Consider the following 17,990-nt stretch of genomic DNA (forward strand, 5'->3'; position numbering starts at 1 on the left):
ACATCTAAAATATGTAAGAAGTAGGATAAACCATAATCATATCATACATCTAAAATATGTAAGAAGTAGGATAAACCATAATCATATCATATGTTTAAAATATGTAAGAAGTAGGATAAACCATAATCATATCATATGTTTAAAATATGTAAGAAGTAGGATAAACCATAATCGTATCATATGTTTAAAATATGTAAGAAGTAGGCTAAACCATAATCGTATCATATTGTTGCGTCAGCGAGGTCACGTGACTAGTGTCACGCCACCTATTTTCTAGAAATACCTTGTTCCTTCGTGAATGCCCTAGCATTTACTAGATATATGTTTGTCTGGTATATATATAAGACGCTCACAACGTGACGGGACAACGTGTGTAGGTAGTGAGTAATTGAACTGCAGTCAGAAAGTATTGTTGAAGTTAACGATCGTTGTTAAAACGTTTGTTATAGAGCGACTGTTGAAAATAAGTGTATCGGTAAAGTTATATTCAGAAAGAATAAACCAGTTTTATTTAAGAAAGGACTTGTGTCGCTAAGTTTCGTCGGAACGAATTTAGGGGAAATCAATTAACAAACGGAGACGTAACACTATGTATAAAATATGTAAGAAGTAGGATAAATGATAATCGGATGATATATCTAAAGTATGTAAGAAGTAGGATAAACGATAATCGTATCACATGTTTAAAATATGTAAGAAGTAGGATAAACCATAATCGTATCATATGTTTAAAATATGTAAGAAGTATGATAAACCATAATTGTATGTGCTTCACGCAACATGTCTGTTATATTTTATCTGATTCCGTTTTAAAATGTGAACATGTGATGGATTTATTTGATTTAGACCTGTAACTCTATTCGACTAACAGCTAATAAATCTACAACTATAACTACTTCATGATTTTTATATGGAACATTTTATCATATGTTAGTAGTACTGATATCGATGTTAAGGAATTTGTGATGTTACTTTTTCATTGTGGAATTTGTTAGCTATATTTAAGTAAACACTGAGTACGGATGTACAAGATAGTGTCTTTTTCAGACTATGCTAAGTGTAATTTTGCAAATGTAATAAGGTGTATTAATTAATATTGCTGACATGAATTTATCTGATTCCTGCGAGAAGCTATTTTTGGTTACAGGTTTCTGTTTTCATCTAGAAACATACTGCAAATGAAATTTTTATTATTAAAGAAAAAAGACTGTTTTTCATCACCAAGTGATATGCATTAGATAAGCAGTGTTTTTTGAAGTAATGTTGATGTCTTTGTAAAACTTGGAACAAACAAAGTTAAATAAAGAACCATACTTCCCCCCCCCCCCACCGATAGGCAAGTGGTAAGTTACGAACCTACAAAGGAAAAATTCCGGGTTTGATTCCCCACGGTATACAGAGGGCAGAATCCATTGTTTAGCTATGCGCTAAAAACAGCAACAACAGAGAACAACGGCTCTCCTTCCCATATTGTTTGACTAAATAATGTTTTACGCTTGCGAGGAGGAATTTGGGGGAGCTAATGGCCTGATGGTTAAAACGCTCGACTTACAATTTGCGAGTTCGAATCCTGTTACCGAATATTCTCGCCCTTTTAGCAGTGGGGCGTTATAATGTTACAGGCAATCCCACTTTACATTGGTAAAATAATAGCCCAAGAGCTGGCACTGAGTGACATTCCCTCCTGTCTATCGCTTCTAAATTGGCTTTACGCAAAATTCCCAAACAAGCACGGAGATTTCCTTATCCGTGTTTTGGACTTCAATGTCAAATAATTTGATACAGTATGTTTTTTACATGAAACTAGTACTTTAGTAATCAAGCCATAAATTAGTTTAACGAAACATTTATAATATATATGTTTCTGTTACACTCAGTGAACGCTCATTTTGCATATAACTAGCAGTATTTTATATTATAAAAATGAAGAAAGGCAAAAGCGGATTTTACTTGAAGTTAGCACTACTTGTAATTATCACACGGGTTGGCGGGCCACTCTACAGGGATCACACTCAAAATACTCCTGTCAAACATGTGTTATAATTTAAAATAATCTTTTTGGTAACTTTGTATGCTAATTATTTCCATGACTATACATGCTGGATTATTACAATACACTTTTTTACCAACTATGTATCATTTATCAATACATTTCTCCCAAAGACATACAGCTTAAAGCTCCTCTCCCCAGATACGCTAATGGACTTTTCTATCATACTTGAGGGCATACGTGTTCTGAGACCTACATGCTCCGAATAACTTGTTTGTTGCTGTTGCATCGCGGTAGCAAGAGGAGTATTATGACTCTGTGACGTCATAAATAATACTGCTTTAGCATTATATTATTTCTTAAATTAACAGTTTAACTAGCAGTAAATTGTTGCTTTTAAGCTACAGTTATAATAAAATGAGAACATTTGTCTGCTAATTATATGAACTAAACGCGTACAGTGTAAAGGTATAGTACGCGCCAATATGGCACGTGGTAGATGTACCTCTACATGTCCTTGGTGAGTGACTCATTCGATTATTTATTAAAATATACCTTGTAATTTGTGCAAACTGTGCTAATCTGTTAAATGTATTCCATTTAAACTTAATTAAAAGAGTCAACTAAGGTAGTTAGAATCATTTTTCTTTTTACACGAAATGCCATGAAAGTATTTTTAGACTGACAACCCACACCCCTCGCACGAAGTGGTTGAGGTCAAAGTGGTGTTTAATCCAAACAAGAACACCATCTCGAACACCCCGCGTGCTTACATGGACTTTTCCAGTCCGCCTCCAAAACGAGGGAGAAGGCGGCAAAGGAATGGTGAGTACTAGTTTCATTAGGCTTGTTTTGCTTGGTTCTTGCTGGAAAACCTTAACAAAGAAGGTTACGTGGGAATTTTTCGTTTTGTTCCTAATGCAACGATGAAAACAAAGAGGAAAACTGTAACTTATATTTACATTAATAATACCAAATCAAGACAGATCCACCACTAAGTAAGTATTTGGCAGCCAAGGTCAGGCAACCTGGTAGTGGTAAGTGTTGCCAATGGCATTAGCCAGTCACTTGTGTGACGTCATTCATCGTGGACTTACCTGCTTTATGAGTTAAATATAAGCCCATATCTTAAATATTTGTCTCATAAAATATTGTTACGTTTACTTGTTTACCACTGTGATGTTATAATAATCATATTTCAGTAAATTTGACAAAATGAAAGTTTGTGTTGCGTATCTTAAGGTACGTGTAGTTTTGTTAAGCCTAATAGTAATACTGTTACTCTTAAGGCGTTTTTTTTTTTACTTGTAGTTGTACGTACTGCAAGGGGTCGTATCTTTATTGTAACTAATTACTCGTCACAAGTATGGTTTTGTGAGAATGTGATACCCTTCGTTGTTTTGTATAATTTAAAAACTCGCAACAGTGGGTATTATTATTACTTTCTCCTAGCAGTCTTATCAGTAACTCGGAAATGCAGAATTAACCAAAACAATTGTGAATTGATATCGTTTTGTATATATATGTGAATGACAATGACATACGTTTATAACTCAATTCCTTAACCAAAGTGTAGAGTTCTGGATGAAAGGTTTTATAAGCAAGCACCAGAGTGAAATCAGTTATATGATATATCATCCAAATATTTAAATTATGAATAAAAGCATGTGCATGTACAAGCTGTAAGAGGTTACAAATAAACACAGATATGGTGTAAAAAAAATAAATTTTGGTTGACAAAGTTCAGATCAAACTTTGTGCTTTGTGAACTTTCAGTTATGCCTGCCTTTACATGACTTTGTTTTACATTTTATTTTGCTTCATAAATTCTTCATAAACTTGAACTTAAAAATTTGGGGAATACTTAAATCAGATTAAAATTTAGAAGCTTTTAAACTGTAATTAGGAATGAGACCATATGCTTAGGTCTAGCTAACTGGTAAAAAGCTTTCTTTTGTCTAAAAGTTACACTTATGATAATAGACATTGTTGGTCATTTTTATTTTTCATATGAAGTAGTGTAAACATGTGTTGAACAAGTGGCTTTGTGTTTTATTAAATGCTGTGATGCATTTTCAAAATATTAAGTACTTTTACATTAGAATACCAAAGCAGCTATAATGATAATTATACCTGGTATTGTATGTAGATGTACTATGATGTTTGGACTTTTTTTTTTTTTTCTTACAGATTGTAGAAAAATTATAATTGACTATTCCTATGCTCAAAATTATTAAGAGTTTAAGCAGACTTCATACTGTTGACTTGAATGGTAGTAGTTCAAAATTATAGTGACAAGATATGAAAAACTGAATTTTTCATAGTTTTAAAGACTAGAACTAGTTATTGACAGTATTCTCTATCATGGTTTGTATATTGAATTTAAATGTTTATACATAATTTTGTTTTCATAAGTCATCCCTTCCAGGCAAAGTTAATTGTTTTGTTTGTTTTCAAGTGAAAAAAATAGTCAATTTAAGTATATTTTTCAGAGTAATCATTTAAAATAAAAATATGCACTATTAAGTCCATCATGCTTTAAAAAACTTTTTTATTTGGCAAAGAGACTAATTGTAGACAAAGATCATTGATAAAGATGGTCTTCAAAAACAGTATATTAAGGAATTTGTAATATTGATCTTTATTGGCAAGTGCTTATTTGCAATGTGAGTACTTCTAGTATGAGGATCTATATTATTAGTAAATGTTTATTTCTGAGTTTGTTGTTGTTGTCTGTTTTTCATTAAACTGTTAGAATGGATACATATATTTTATGTACTGAACCTCTCGGTAGTGTGCAAGGTACGGTTTTGTTAAAACATAAAGGTGTAGAAGGAATTAACCAAGCCAGTGCAAAACAGAAATCTGTTCAGTTTGGATAGTACTTTACAGAATATTGCAAATGACATTATGTAGATGCAACTATAAATGTAGGTATGGCAAAGCAGATTGGAGAACGAATAATGAAGCAGATGACAGACAAAAATGTTCAGAACTACATTTTTTTAAAGTAATGACCAAGCAGTAATCTTAACCGTCGGAAATATAGTGAAAATAGAAGATGAGAAAATGCAAGTGGATCTGCAGTTGTTGTTCCAAAGATTAATTGTAGCAGAGGGATCTACAGAGGAAAATTCATTGCTATTCCAGTGTAAAATGTGTACCTATCCTGACCTCTTGGAGAAAGCAAACAAATTTATGCTAGCAGATGCTATTTGGAAAATTATCAGTGTAGGTTCTGTTGCATCCTCTGGTGAAAACATAATGTAAGTTCTTGATGGTGGTTTGCTTTTACAGCATGTTCCATTCAGATGTGGTATGTCATACAATACCATTTGTAATTCCTGTAATAACTTCATAAAACCCAGGTATTGATGGTCAAGCGATAATTGTATTTGATGGAAACAAAGGTGGTTCGTCTACTAAGGACATAACTCACTTTTAGATGGACAGGAGGATTCATTGGTACAGTAGTCACATTTACTGGAGATATGATTCTTGCTGTGAAAAAAAAAAAAAAAAGTTTTTGATAACAAGGAAAATAAGCAGTAATTCATATCATTGTTCAGTGAGGGTCTATAAGGTAATGGATAAGAAACACGTCAAACCCGAGGAGATGTAGATTGTCTAAACTGCTGTTATATCATCAGAAATTATTGATGGAGGGAACAAAATTTCTTGTTCTTTTATACTATCATGCACGTCTTAATGCTTACATGATGTATATTTCAGAACAGAACTAAACAAAATGTGTGAAAAAGTGAAAGATTGTGGGCCATACAGTTAACAAAGACTACCCTTGATCCAGCTGTATATAATAATAATATTTACATGCCAAGTAACATAACATCCGGTATTTTGGGGATTGTAAATGATGTCTTGCTTTGACTCTTTATGGGGAAAACAATGTTTCCAGACATAATGCTCTTGTCTTTCTTAGTGTTGATTCAAAAAATGACCACATTATTGAAGCTGGTGAGAAGGCATTAGCATGTTTATGCAAGACAAAGGAAGGTTTAGCTTTTATGTATTGTAATGTGCTTTGCAATAAAGTGGCATCAAGCAAATGTGTGTATGTCAAGGCAAATGTTTTGCCCTCAACATTTGCAGCTACTAAATACAATACCCTTCACGTGTATTATAAGATTAGACAGTGGATGGGGGTAGATGAAAACATGGATCCATAATAGTATGAATGGGTTGTATGTGGTGATCAAATTATGGGAAACATTCCATTAAGCTATTTGCACCAGACTGAGTGTAATTAAATGTACTTGGACAGGAGGTTGCTCAAATCTGTAATGTAATTGCAGGAATAATGGATTTCTCTGTTCACCAGCATACAGTAAATGTTGCGAGATAAATTGTTACAGTTCCATATTGATGATGAGTAATCTAATCAGTCAGACAACATATCTGTCTGTCTGCATTTTTCCTTACTACCATTTGAAGTTATTTTTGCAGTTCTCAATGTGTTTTTTTTTCTACAATTCTTTGCTAGGTTAAAACCAATTACAGCATTCATTACCAAAAAACAACTGTTACTCATAAAACATTTATTTTGTTTACCATTCCATAGAACTTTGTAACGCACTTCAAATGAGCCACGTTTCACCAAAATCTGCTATGAAATTAAGTTATCTTTTATCCCAGTTTTATTTGTTTAAGTACAGTTTTTATCCTAAGAAGGTATGTTTCACTCCTAGGATTTTGTTATATTTTCAAGAGCATACAACATCAAATCAAATGGTTCATATTTCATTTATATTGTAATTTATTTGGGGTTAAGGGTCAAAACTGTGTAGATTGACTGGACTGTGATTTTTGTTGAATGAAACTTTCTTGACGTTTGTTATCTGAATGCTGAGTAGCATTAATCATGATTTACATATTTTTGCTACTTAAAACAGTATTTTTTAAATCAATTTTGCTGAAAGAAAATAGTAAATAAGCCCTAGACATGTTTACTCTTCTGGTGATTTGATTCTGTCCTACACATGCATGTGCACTAATTTTAATTATGTTAACATTAGAAATATGATTTTCTCTGAGTGGTTTTAAAAGGTTACTTTAAGCCAAATGGATTAAGTATAGCCTTCATGTAAACTGGTCGGCAAGGAGTGTTTCTAAAGTTCTATGACATCCATGAAAATGTAAAATTAAGGCATGCCTTTATGTTTATTTTAGTATAATTTTGCTATTTTACAAGTAATATCATTAAGATTTTTAATAATTAACCTAAAAAAATATCATGACTTTATTCCCTTTGAAGTGAAGAACCAAGTTTGTTTGAAGCATGTAAAAGTCACATAGTTAATACAAGTAAACACTTGTTCAAAAGAGTGATTAATGCTTAGTTCATGCTAGTTGTAAAAAATTTGGATCTGGCATTGCGACCATAACAAGTAACACTAATACTTAAAATATGGCCAGCATAACTGGGTCTTTAAATAATAACTACTTGAATAGCTTTTCTATTGCATTTTTGTTTGATATAACAAATGTATAGGGTGGTGATTGCTTAATACACTTCATATTTGCAGGTGCATTTGTACAGCTGGCATTATGCTAATCCTTATCAAGTGCTTTAGTGCAGATTGTTATATTTTTTAGGTATTGTTTAGACTATTCTTTGCTCCATTGCTCATATAATAATTCCTAACATAAAAAGAATGTTGTTATTGAATTCTCTTCATTCATCCTGTCTACAATCTTTTTTTCTTTTCTCATCCGGAGCTTTGATTGCCATCCTTTTTAAGTTGATGAGGATGAACTATTCAGGATCTCGCTACCCATGCTCATTGAGTACTTGGTTTATAATATCTTTGCTCCATGCTTAAAACTCTTGTACACTAGATATATTTTTTGTTAGCATAATTCTTAAATTGCATATAGGGAAATGTACATAAGCCTTTGACACAAACCCTTTCCCACTATTTTTAGGAGCTTCCGTTCTCTATAGTTTGTGGTCACACAAGAGCAACATGTGCTTTTCATATGTAAAGTTTTTTGTAAACATTCGATACTACATAACAGGATTCTTCATGCATAGTAGTATCTGTTTTCAAATTGATAGTATTTAACCTTACCACACATCTTATGAAGGTTTCAATTTTTGGATGTTGGAGACTTGGTAAACCAATATTCTCCTTTACATGACTGTTAACTTGTGCAGTATGTCTGTTCTCTGGAAGGTCTCTCCTGCTTCCTTAGGTAATGATTAGAACCAACCATATAACCTGTTTACACAGACATGTTTAATAGTGACAAGTTTGTTTTCACTTCATAAAAGATCCTAGTGATACCTTGTTTGGATTGTTGTGTTTTTGATCTACTTGAAAGTGTTCAGAGTAGGACTACCACAGTTTTATATGGTTCATATTGTTTGAGCCTGTTTTCATAATGCAATATTCTCTGAATAATTTTTTTTTCTTATAGCTTCCTACTCATCTGTTATTGTGAATATTTGAATCTAGTTTTCAGATAGAACATCTTTCCATTTCTGCTTTTTAGTTGTTTTCATTTGGTCTGTTAATACTTTATTTCTGGCACTTCCTTTGGTGATTGTGGTCAAAGCTAAGAATATTCTGTCCTGTCTTTTGAGCATATTTGATTACCAGAATGCTTTTTTTTCCTCTTGCTGTAGAGAAGTATCATTGTCAGGCTTCCATAGTTTTGTCTTATCCCTAATAATTATGCAGAATTTAGTTTGTTGTGTTGGCTTTGGAATCTGTATTTCTTTTAGTCTTGTTTGTTCTGTAAGTAGATACTTGCTTCTTCATTTAGTTGTACACTAATGTTTGGTATTAAATGCTCTAAACTTTTTCCTACTTTATAATCTTATCAAATAGTCCAAATTCTATCTTCAGAACATTTTATTTTTGTCATTGATTTTGCTTTGGCCTTTTCAAATGACTTTAAGGAATTGTAAATAAGTGTTTTTATAACAGACACACACACATTTTACCCTTGAGGTGTGCCTTATTCTTGATCTCTTAAACAGGGCTTGAGTCCAAGCACACTAACATATATGCTGTCAGGACAGAAATGCTAAACAAATAACTCCCACCCTATGTTTACAGTATTTCCCCACTCGGATAAGACTCATCACCAAGCCTACAACATGGCAAGCTCAGGCCATCAACACAGCACACTAGTTGGTCTCTATCAGACAGTTCTTTTAAACACAGCACACTGGATCAACTGCTGAGCCAGACATGGGTATAGGTGGTTTGACTCTCCATCTGATCAACTTTGATGGATGGCCCTCAGGAAGAAAATGATCATTAGTTGGTTACTTATAGCAAATCAGGGTTTTAAAAAAACTTGTTCTAAATAAGAATTGAATCTGAAATTGTATTCTCAGGACTCGAGTCCAAAACAGGCAACTTCCTGATGTTTATGGTATCTCTTCATTCAAATGAGGCTTATTTTCAGGTCTTTAATACTACTTAGCCATCTTAAATATGCCTTTCTAATCTTGAGGAAATAACACAGGTTTGTATTGTATTACTAGGAACTAATAATTGTCACGATGAGATTTGAGTTATTTGGTAAGGCAGTGACATTTCTGGCAGAAAATATTTCCACTCTGTTAGCACTCGTTGACATCTAGGACATTATGAAATTTCTTCAAATTATTGATATTGAGCCAATATAATCTAGGCCCATTAAGTCCTCTGGGTAAATCAGGTTATTAAACGACTTAATTTTTGCTGTGAGGGTCTGGATAATTGACACAACTCGTAAGATTTAACATGTAGTAAACATTTTATAGTTGCACTAAAGTCGTCGTTAGTGCTTTCTACTTTTAGCCCATTTGTCAGTATGTTTGTTGTTGTTGTTGTTTTTTTTCCCATTAATGTCCTTTGCATGTAACATGTATAACTTACAACATAGATGTTTGTTATGATGGAGAAGAGTACTTTGTATCATTTGGGAGATTGGTTTGTTTACCTGAAAATCTTATGCCAGGTTAACAACATAAACAAACCAGCAACCTTGTGCTGACGACATTTGTATTTGCACATTTTCTCAGCAAATCATGTACACGGTTTGATTCGGTAGGACACAAGTCTCAAGTAGATAATTCCTACCCTGTCATTTACAGTTATATTTAATATAATGCTTTTTAAAAAATTATAATAATAACTAGCAAAAGTACTTTCAGTTTGGGATGTATTTATTTATTTTATTGGCTTCATGAGGATAACATGTGTATCATTAATAATGAAAGTCTACTGAATGCAAGTAATGGCAATGGTAACTGATTTACACATGGTACTAAGTATCACTTTCACATAGTAGAAATTCAAATGACTCACAAACATGGTCTGTTTAACCAGTTGCTTATCCATTTAATATAGATAAAAGCAAATTAAGTTATCAAGGCAATGTATCTGCTGTTTGTAGTAAATATATTCACTTTTTCTTCATATGAACCATGATTAGTATGTACCTTTGGTTTCCTTATTTGTATTGGAAAATATTTAGAGGAGGATTGCTAGGATTATTTCAGAATTCTCTTATGGGGTTAGGTTAAGATCAGTTAATTTATTTCATCTTGAGAAAAGAAGGCTAGGAATTGATAGGGTAAAGGCCTCTGATTTGTTTGTGACGTATCTCGTAGATAATAGAATAAGAGGATACAAGTTTAAAATTCTGAAAAGTTGGGCTAGCCTCCAGTGAAGAGAAATAAAGGGTAGATTTGAATTTTAATTATTAATTTTCCTCAGTGGTGGGTGTGAAAAGACAGCAATGAAGGACCAATTTGTTCATATGTTAGATGTATTCTTGAACTTTAAATTTTTATTTGTCATTGATTGTCAAGGGAAACCAAAAAGTGATAGAATACAAAAGTTACATTAAAATCTTTGTATTTGTTAGCATGTTTTGCTGGTTGACTTCTTACAAAATCAGTTTAAATATGGAAAAGTTTGTGTTAATTGTTCAGTCTGCTTTTACAGTTACATGATTACATTTTAATGACAGTCAGTTTTTATATAGGTGTATTTGTAGTATGGACATTTTAAAGAGTACTGTGCGACTGTACATGTATATTCAGTCGGCTCCTGTATTATATGGATTCCTTTTCTTGTTGAGAGATCCATATGCTCAGCTGACCTTTAAATACAACTTTATGCTTATTAGTCACCAAGTTTAGTACTACTGTTTAAATTTTTGAATGTAGAAATGAAAGAATTTACTCTTAAGTTGCATGATAAATCTTTAACATGTTTTATTTTCCCTTGGGTATTCAAAATAGATCTTTAACATAGACAAGGTAGTTCTTTTCATCATAACAAACATCTTTCATTCTAAAACTACACTTAGTCTAGTTGAAAGAAGAGGAAAGCATCAACATCTATGAGACCTTTTTTCCATTTTTATTAGTTATACTTTGTGCACCAGCAGTACCAAATGTGGGGTGCATGTATACCCGATTAAGTTTCATTACTCATCAGGATCTCTACCAGCCTACCCTCAAATTGAAATTATTTCAGGCAAGATTAAAATTTATTAATCTATGAGACCTTGGCCAAGATCAAATATATTGATAAAAGGGGTTTGACTTCCAGAATCCAAAATTGTAATTAGATCTCAAATCGGTCAAGAGATGACGGAGCTATAAGCTAAAAGTTTGTACTTGAAAAGAAAAAAACAACGCTGATCCCACTTAGAATTTTTTAAACTCTTTTATAGAAAATAAAATTTTATTTTTAAGGTATGTCATGCTACCTTTTAGTAATTACTACTCAAGAAAGAAACAGTTTAATGTTTTTGGAAAAATTAAACTGACTAGAGCAAATACAAGATACATTGTTGTAAATGTTTAGTAGTGAGTTGGAGGTCTTGTTTGTAGTGTGAGAAGCATGTTGGTGGTACTTGTACACATCTATGGCTTACAATTCTATAGTTAGATCCAAAAATAATTGTGTGTAAAACTTCCAAGTGTCTGTTGTGATGTTTAACCACAAATTAAGGTCTAAACTGATAGATATTTCTAAGTGTATTGTACTTTAGCCTGCTTCAGTAGTGGTTAGAGTAGTTTGACTTAAACTATGAAGATATTGCAAAAGGAAACAATTTATGACCTTAACTGCTCAGTAGTTTCAGGATTTTAGTAATAAGGCATATGACCTTATGTTTTTTTGTTTTGTTTTTTCAGGTGTTAATGCTGACTATGGGGAAGAATTTGTGTCTGAAATTATTGATTTTGACATTAAGAAGATACTTTATTCCTGTTCAGAGGATAGTTACACAAGTTAAATCGTTTCACACTTCAAAAGCATTAGAGTCTGACCTATTTCATTAGGATCAGTATTTACTATGTTTATTCTAGGATGGCAGAAACACAGGCAGCCATAGGAAATTCTTTGTCAGGGAATCAAGAAAATACAGAAGTAGTGGTGAAAAAAGAAAAACAAGATGATTCTTTCAAGTCTCAGAATGACGGCAAGGACAAAAAAACTTTTGGACACCATAATTTATCTTTACCACCATCTTATCTACCTATTTCAAACACCTCTCAAAATAACATTGAGCAACAGCTAAAGTCTGCAAACAGTGTTCGTGTACAAAACCAAGTGCAACTAGAGAGCAAAGAACCTGTTGCACCTCCCTTAGATATTTGTAGCATTCAGGGAGTTTTTGGGTGGACAACAATTGGGGGTGTTCATCTACCCTTCCTTTTACGAGGAGAAGAGAAATTCATTGCCGTAAGAATGGTTGAAGCAAAAGTAGTGAGCAAATATTCTAGAGTTTTGCCATGGGTAGTTTTTACCTGTACAAATATTAAAAGTTATTTCATAACTGAAAATGAGGCCAGACTTCTTAATGAAATAAATGGATTTCATTGTGCTTTTCAATTTGGACAAAAGACGTTCACATCTAAAGATGTTGTTGTTTGTTTATCAGAAATACTATGTTTTCACGAGTTTCTTGAGACTTGTCGCAGCAAGTTATTTCCTGTTTCTGGTGATAGGCTTTTGGCTAAGAAATGTGGTTTGATAATGATGAATAACATTGTTTTACCCTACATTGAGAAAAATGGATCAAAGTATGTGCCATTTACTATGCTACCAAATGGTGTACTAGCTGATGCATCTCGAAATGTAAATGACTGGGACCTAGCCTATCTTTGCTTTTTGTGTCATGTTGCTCAGCTTAACAAGACCAAGTTAAAGAAAGGGACCTACTTAGTCAGTGTGGATAAATTATTTTTTTCATCTGGTCAGGTACCAGTAATGCAAGAATGGTGGCCAAAAACACCCTTACTTCATGTAAACAATGGACAAAGTCAAGTATCTGGCCACATATCTCCTTTACCTTCCCCTGATAGTATTCAAAGAATTTGGAATGTGTCTGTATTTCCAGATCAGGTTGCTAGACAAACAATAAACACATACACAGATCAAAATGAAATTCAACATTTGCAAGCACAGACATCTAATAGCACAAAAGATGGTTTAGAAGAAAATAGACATTTATCCCCCTTTTACATTGGTCATCATAATGCACCAATGAGACCTACAACTTCTCCAAAAGTGAATGGGGCAGTACATGATGGCTACCAGGTTGTTGACAATAGAGGACAACCAATTCCAACTACAACTGTTTTGAGAGGACATATGCCAGCATTACCAGCAAGTGGTTATCTTGTTCCTTCCCCAGGAAGCTTGATGAGTCACTTAGATTCTCCTTCTTTATCGAGTACTTCAACAAATCATGAAAGATTAGTATTTCCACCTCTAAGCACTTCATCAGGTAATTACCCGGTGAGCAGTTCACACATGTTGTTGAACCTGCATAATCATCATTTAGGAGATCATCAAGTTTTCTCCTCACAGCAAGTTACTCCAAATCTCCTTCAGCAGAATATGTTTGGAAACATAGCAAAAGGAACTAATCATTCTCCAGTATTTCAACAGAGACAACAAGACACTTTGCCAGAACCACCTCCTTTAATTCTTGATGTAAATTGCCAATTAAATGGTGAAGGTAATTCCTTAAGGGGAAGTCATTCAGTTAGAAATGCAAGTGTACCAAACAGTGCTTTAAGACATGCACTTCAGACTTCTCCACTTTCTTCAGTTTCAGAAGCAACCAACATGTTACTCTCCAATATTAGAGAAGGAGAAACAATGAACAGTCTTCCAGAAGCAGAAGCAAAGACTCTAAGGAGTCCCACTTTGTTTGGATCAAACATGCCTCCACCACATTACCCAACTCCTCCACAGTCTACACCAGCACATCCAGGTATTTCATCCCCACTGCCTCTTGCACATCATCTTAATAGAGCAACAACAGGAAATGCAGCAGGACTGGTAATTGACCTATGCAGCCCTCCCCCTTCACCAATAACTAGAGGAATATCAGCTAATCATACAAATGGATCATTAGCATCAGAATCTTGTGGAATATCTCTTGATACAGACATACTACAATCAACGCAGCCTACTGATATTTCACCTTTTTCATATCAAGAAGCTTTTCTAGAAGGAAGGAAACTGCCAGCTGTGAACTTAGATATTTATCAAAATGATAAAAATCTAGCAACAAGTGTATCTGAAATGGTACACCAACTATTTCCAAGTCTCTCAGCAATATCATGTCAGTTTGTGCTTCAAAATGTTCTTGGAGTCACATTGTATGAGTACAATAGGTAAGTTTTCATAAAATCATAAACATTTTTGTTTAGCAATGTAGTTTATTAAGTTGTGGCCAAGTGTTGCTTGCATAGTTGATAGTAATGTCAAGAATTTATGGTGCTAAAAGTTATGTTCTTTTTCCTTTATTAAATTTGTATGAAGTTCAGTTTTACTTAAACCTAATTTGTCATGTGTTGTGATTCTTTGAATTTTTTTAAATTATGCATTTAGCTTTTTGGAAAATTCACTTGCTAATTAGTGTAGTGGTATTGCTAAGGGCATTAGGATTTCAGATTTTTATTTTCTGGATTAGTACACTTCAAATACTGGAATACAAAAGATGGCAACCATGGATACTCAAGCAGCTTTGTCATGGTCCGAGAAGAAACCTATGTAAAAACTAGTATGTTTAAAACATACCATATTCAATTGTTGTTGAATTCAAACCTCATTTTATACAAAAAAAATTTTTTGAAAGTGGAGTGGGTGGATATGTATTATTCTTGACATTTTATTGTGGTCGCTGTCTCCAGAATTCCAGAAGAGGATATAATTTCATGTGTTGTGGGAAGTCCTTCTATAACACTTTTAATTGGGGGTGTTGAGTGGAAGTCTTTCTATAATATATAGTTGTTTTGGGATTGGTATGGAATCTTTTTTTTTCTAGAAGAGAAACAAAAATGTACAACTTATACATTTAAAGTGTACAATGAAATATACATTAGAAAGATGCTAATTGTTCATTTTCAAGTTTTAGTGGCTACATTTAAAAACGGTGATCCACCTTTTACCTGAAAATGTCAATATATAGTGTGTGTGTGTATTCCAGTATAATGCCATGCATAAAGTTCAGTTATTAACAAATATGCTTCCTAAAATATTGGCTTTATTCTGAATATGTCACCTTAACTAGGTTATCTGTTTATTTTTTTGTACATGCATTACAAATCTGTCTTCCATCCAGAAGGAAAGTCTAACTTTGTGAAAACCTTCAAGCCTATTGAGTATAAGGCATCCTTAAGTTAAAAGAACACTTGAATTATTTAACCATTGTAGTGTGAATTATTTGAGCTGTAAAAGTTTGTTTTCCATTTCATTTACCAAACAATTCTAACTAGTCTTGTATCCAAAAAGAACTGTAAGATAATGTTAAGGGTTTTAGTTTGGGTTATGGAAGTATTTCATGCAATTTTATACAGTGATAAAGTTCTGTATAGTTTGAAGTGTTTGTTAGGTAAACATTACCTAGATTATACTTTTTTTTTTTTCCCTCACATTTCATATGAGAATTTATAAATGGAGACTTTTTTTTCATAAACATTTCTACTTTTACAACTATAAAGAGCACGGATTTTTTTTGCTCTGAGATGTGCATATGTACACTAATACTTGAGCATTAAACCTCCTATACTGCTTGTTACATGTCCAGAAAGACTGACTGTCTCTAGTAGGCACACGTAACTTCATAAGTGTTGACTAGCTCATGGAAAAGCACTTGTAAGACTTGCACTAATTTGAATGGCATTTTCTAAGGCCCAGTAAATTGCAGTTTGACCAGATCTATCATATTAAGTAACATGATTACAGAAACAGCAGAGTAAGCACTAGGTCTGTCATTCTTCTTTTCAAAATTAACCACATTCTCGGAGACACTTAAGATGGGTAAGAGGTGATCTTATTGAGGATTTCAAGATTATTTCTAGGGGTTCAAAATAATAGAGGCCTCTGATTTCTTTGTGCTGTATTCAGAAGACAGTAGGATGAGATGACACAAGTTTAAGATGTAGAGAAAACAAGCTATGCTCTAGTTTTATTTTTCTAACGGAATCCATGACTATCTCAAAAATAAAGGGTGGGTGTGTAAGGTCAACCTTGAATAATCAGATGGTCACTTGTTGTCAATATGTTGGTGCTTATTCAGCTTTTGCTGTATTATGTTACTTATATAATTAGGCTTAATAATAGTCTTTACCTATGTGCATCCCAAAGGAAGGAATAATAGGCCCTTAAAACTAGCGAGTTCAAACAATGCATGAATGAAAACTTGTACGAATATTGTTAAAAAAGAGTTTTAAAGATAAAGAAATTGAAGATGAAATGATACAACGTGTATTATGTATTTTGTAACAATAATTTGGTATCTTTGATATTTAAATGCATTTTATACTCTGTGTAAACAGATTTTCAGACAATAGCTTATTGTACATAAGATATCAACACTTTGTAGCTTCACTGTAGTAAAAGTTACAGAAAAAGAAGTGAAATGAAAACTGAAAATTAAGTAGTTTTTTATTTATTAAAACAATTAAGTTTTATATAATTTTGTTGCTAAGTAGCTTAGTGAACCTTAGCATTGCATGAAAGATGTTATTCACAAAAGACTTCAGAGGTCCAAATGTAGTTTTAAAAAAAATTGTTTTCCTTCTTTTTTTTTCTAGCTATAAACTTGTTATTGGACTTTTAAGAATATTTTGCTAATGGTATCAAAAGTCTCTGCTAATAACCTTTCATGTTCCATTAGCATCAGTGATAAACTCTGGCATATGTGCATGCATTATTTCATTTACTACCTCAAATTTATATTTTTATGTTTGTTTTTCTAGACTGCAGAAAGATCTAATGCTGAAACATCAGGTGGATATTCCTTCTGATGACAAGTTGGTAACCATTAAGGATTTGGAATCCTATATGCCTCAGCTGAAGTACATGTTTGAAAGGGGAGGGCAACCAACTTCTGAACCATCCAAGCATGAGGATGCTCCTCCTGCCAAGCATCACTGTTTTGATAATACAATAAAAAGCTAGCTAGGAGAACTGTGTAAATAGTTGTACATATATAAATGTATATATACATATATATTTGTCTGTGTATATGTTGCCAGTCGCATGTACGGTTGTTAAGTGGGTTTTAATATAAACCTTACTATCGTGGTAGATAGTGCTACTGCATTGAAAATTATTAAAATAAACATGGTTATATTATTTAAAAACACATTAATAACAACAGAAAATAGCACGTTAAAATAACAGATAAAGAAATAAACTACACTGCAAAATATTAATAATGAATGAAAAATGTGTTACTGTTGTAAAGAAATGAGAGAAAGAAATAAACAGTTAAGTTTTATTTATTTATTTCTTTTGCTGCTGTGTAACTTTAGCTTTGGAAATGTTTAAGATTTAGAAATTTTTCACACACAAACTCGTTTTTGCTTTCAGTGGTTGGTGTAAAACTGCTTGTAGAAACACGTTTCTTAATTTACAAACTAAAATAATTGGTGACCACCTTAAAATATATATGATTTATTCTGAAAGTTCTTATAAGATGAGAGATGTATAACTTAAATATT

At 32.9% G+C, this 17,990-nt stretch overlaps 1 protein-coding gene across 5 annotated transcripts; it reads left to right on the top strand.

Moving 5' to 3' along the window:
• The first annotated feature begins 2,242 nt into the window (after window positions 1–2,242).
• On the top strand, window positions 2,243–17,771 carry LOC106462953. Of its 5 annotated transcripts, none has more exons than XM_013922921.2 (3): window positions 2,243–2,510; window positions 12,159–14,654; window positions 17,244–17,771. In XM_013922921.2, exons 2-3 carry the CDS (start codon window positions 12,334–12,336, stop codon window positions 17,443–17,445), a joined length of 2,523 nt encoding a protein of 840 aa, XP_013778375.1. In that variant the 5' UTR covers window positions 2,243–2,510; window positions 12,159–12,333; the 3' UTR covers window positions 17,446–17,771. The 5 variants fall into 5 exon arrangements, with proteins under 5 accessions (XP_013778375.1, XP_013778376.1, XP_022246055.1 ...); XM_013922922.2 differs by lacking the exon at window positions 2,243–2,510 and adding an exon at window positions 2,780–2,815; XM_022390347.1 differs by lacking the exon at window positions 2,243–2,510 and adding an exon at window positions 2,824–3,027.
• The last annotated feature ends 219 nt before the right edge of the window (window positions 17,772–17,990 follow it).

The sequence above is a fragment of the Limulus polyphemus genome, unplaced genomic scaffold (genome assembly GCF_000517525.1).
Source record: "Limulus polyphemus unplaced genomic scaffold, Limulus_polyphemus-2.1.2 Scaffold1289, whole genome shotgun sequence".
Taxonomy (NCBI): Eukaryota; Metazoa; Arthropoda; class Merostomata; order Xiphosura; family Limulidae; genus Limulus; species Limulus polyphemus.

What these genes read in the sequence shown, in the direction of transcription:
- LOC106462953 (XM_013922921.2), top strand. Translation starts at nt 12,334, where the DNA reads ATGGCAGAAACACAGGCAGCCATAGGAAATTCTTTGTCAGGGAATCAA. An exon ending in ACATTGTATGAGTACAATAG is followed by an intron (nt 14,655 to 17,243) that starts GTAAGTTTTCAT and finishes TTGTTTTTCTAG; the next exon opens with ACTGCAGAAAGATCTAATGC.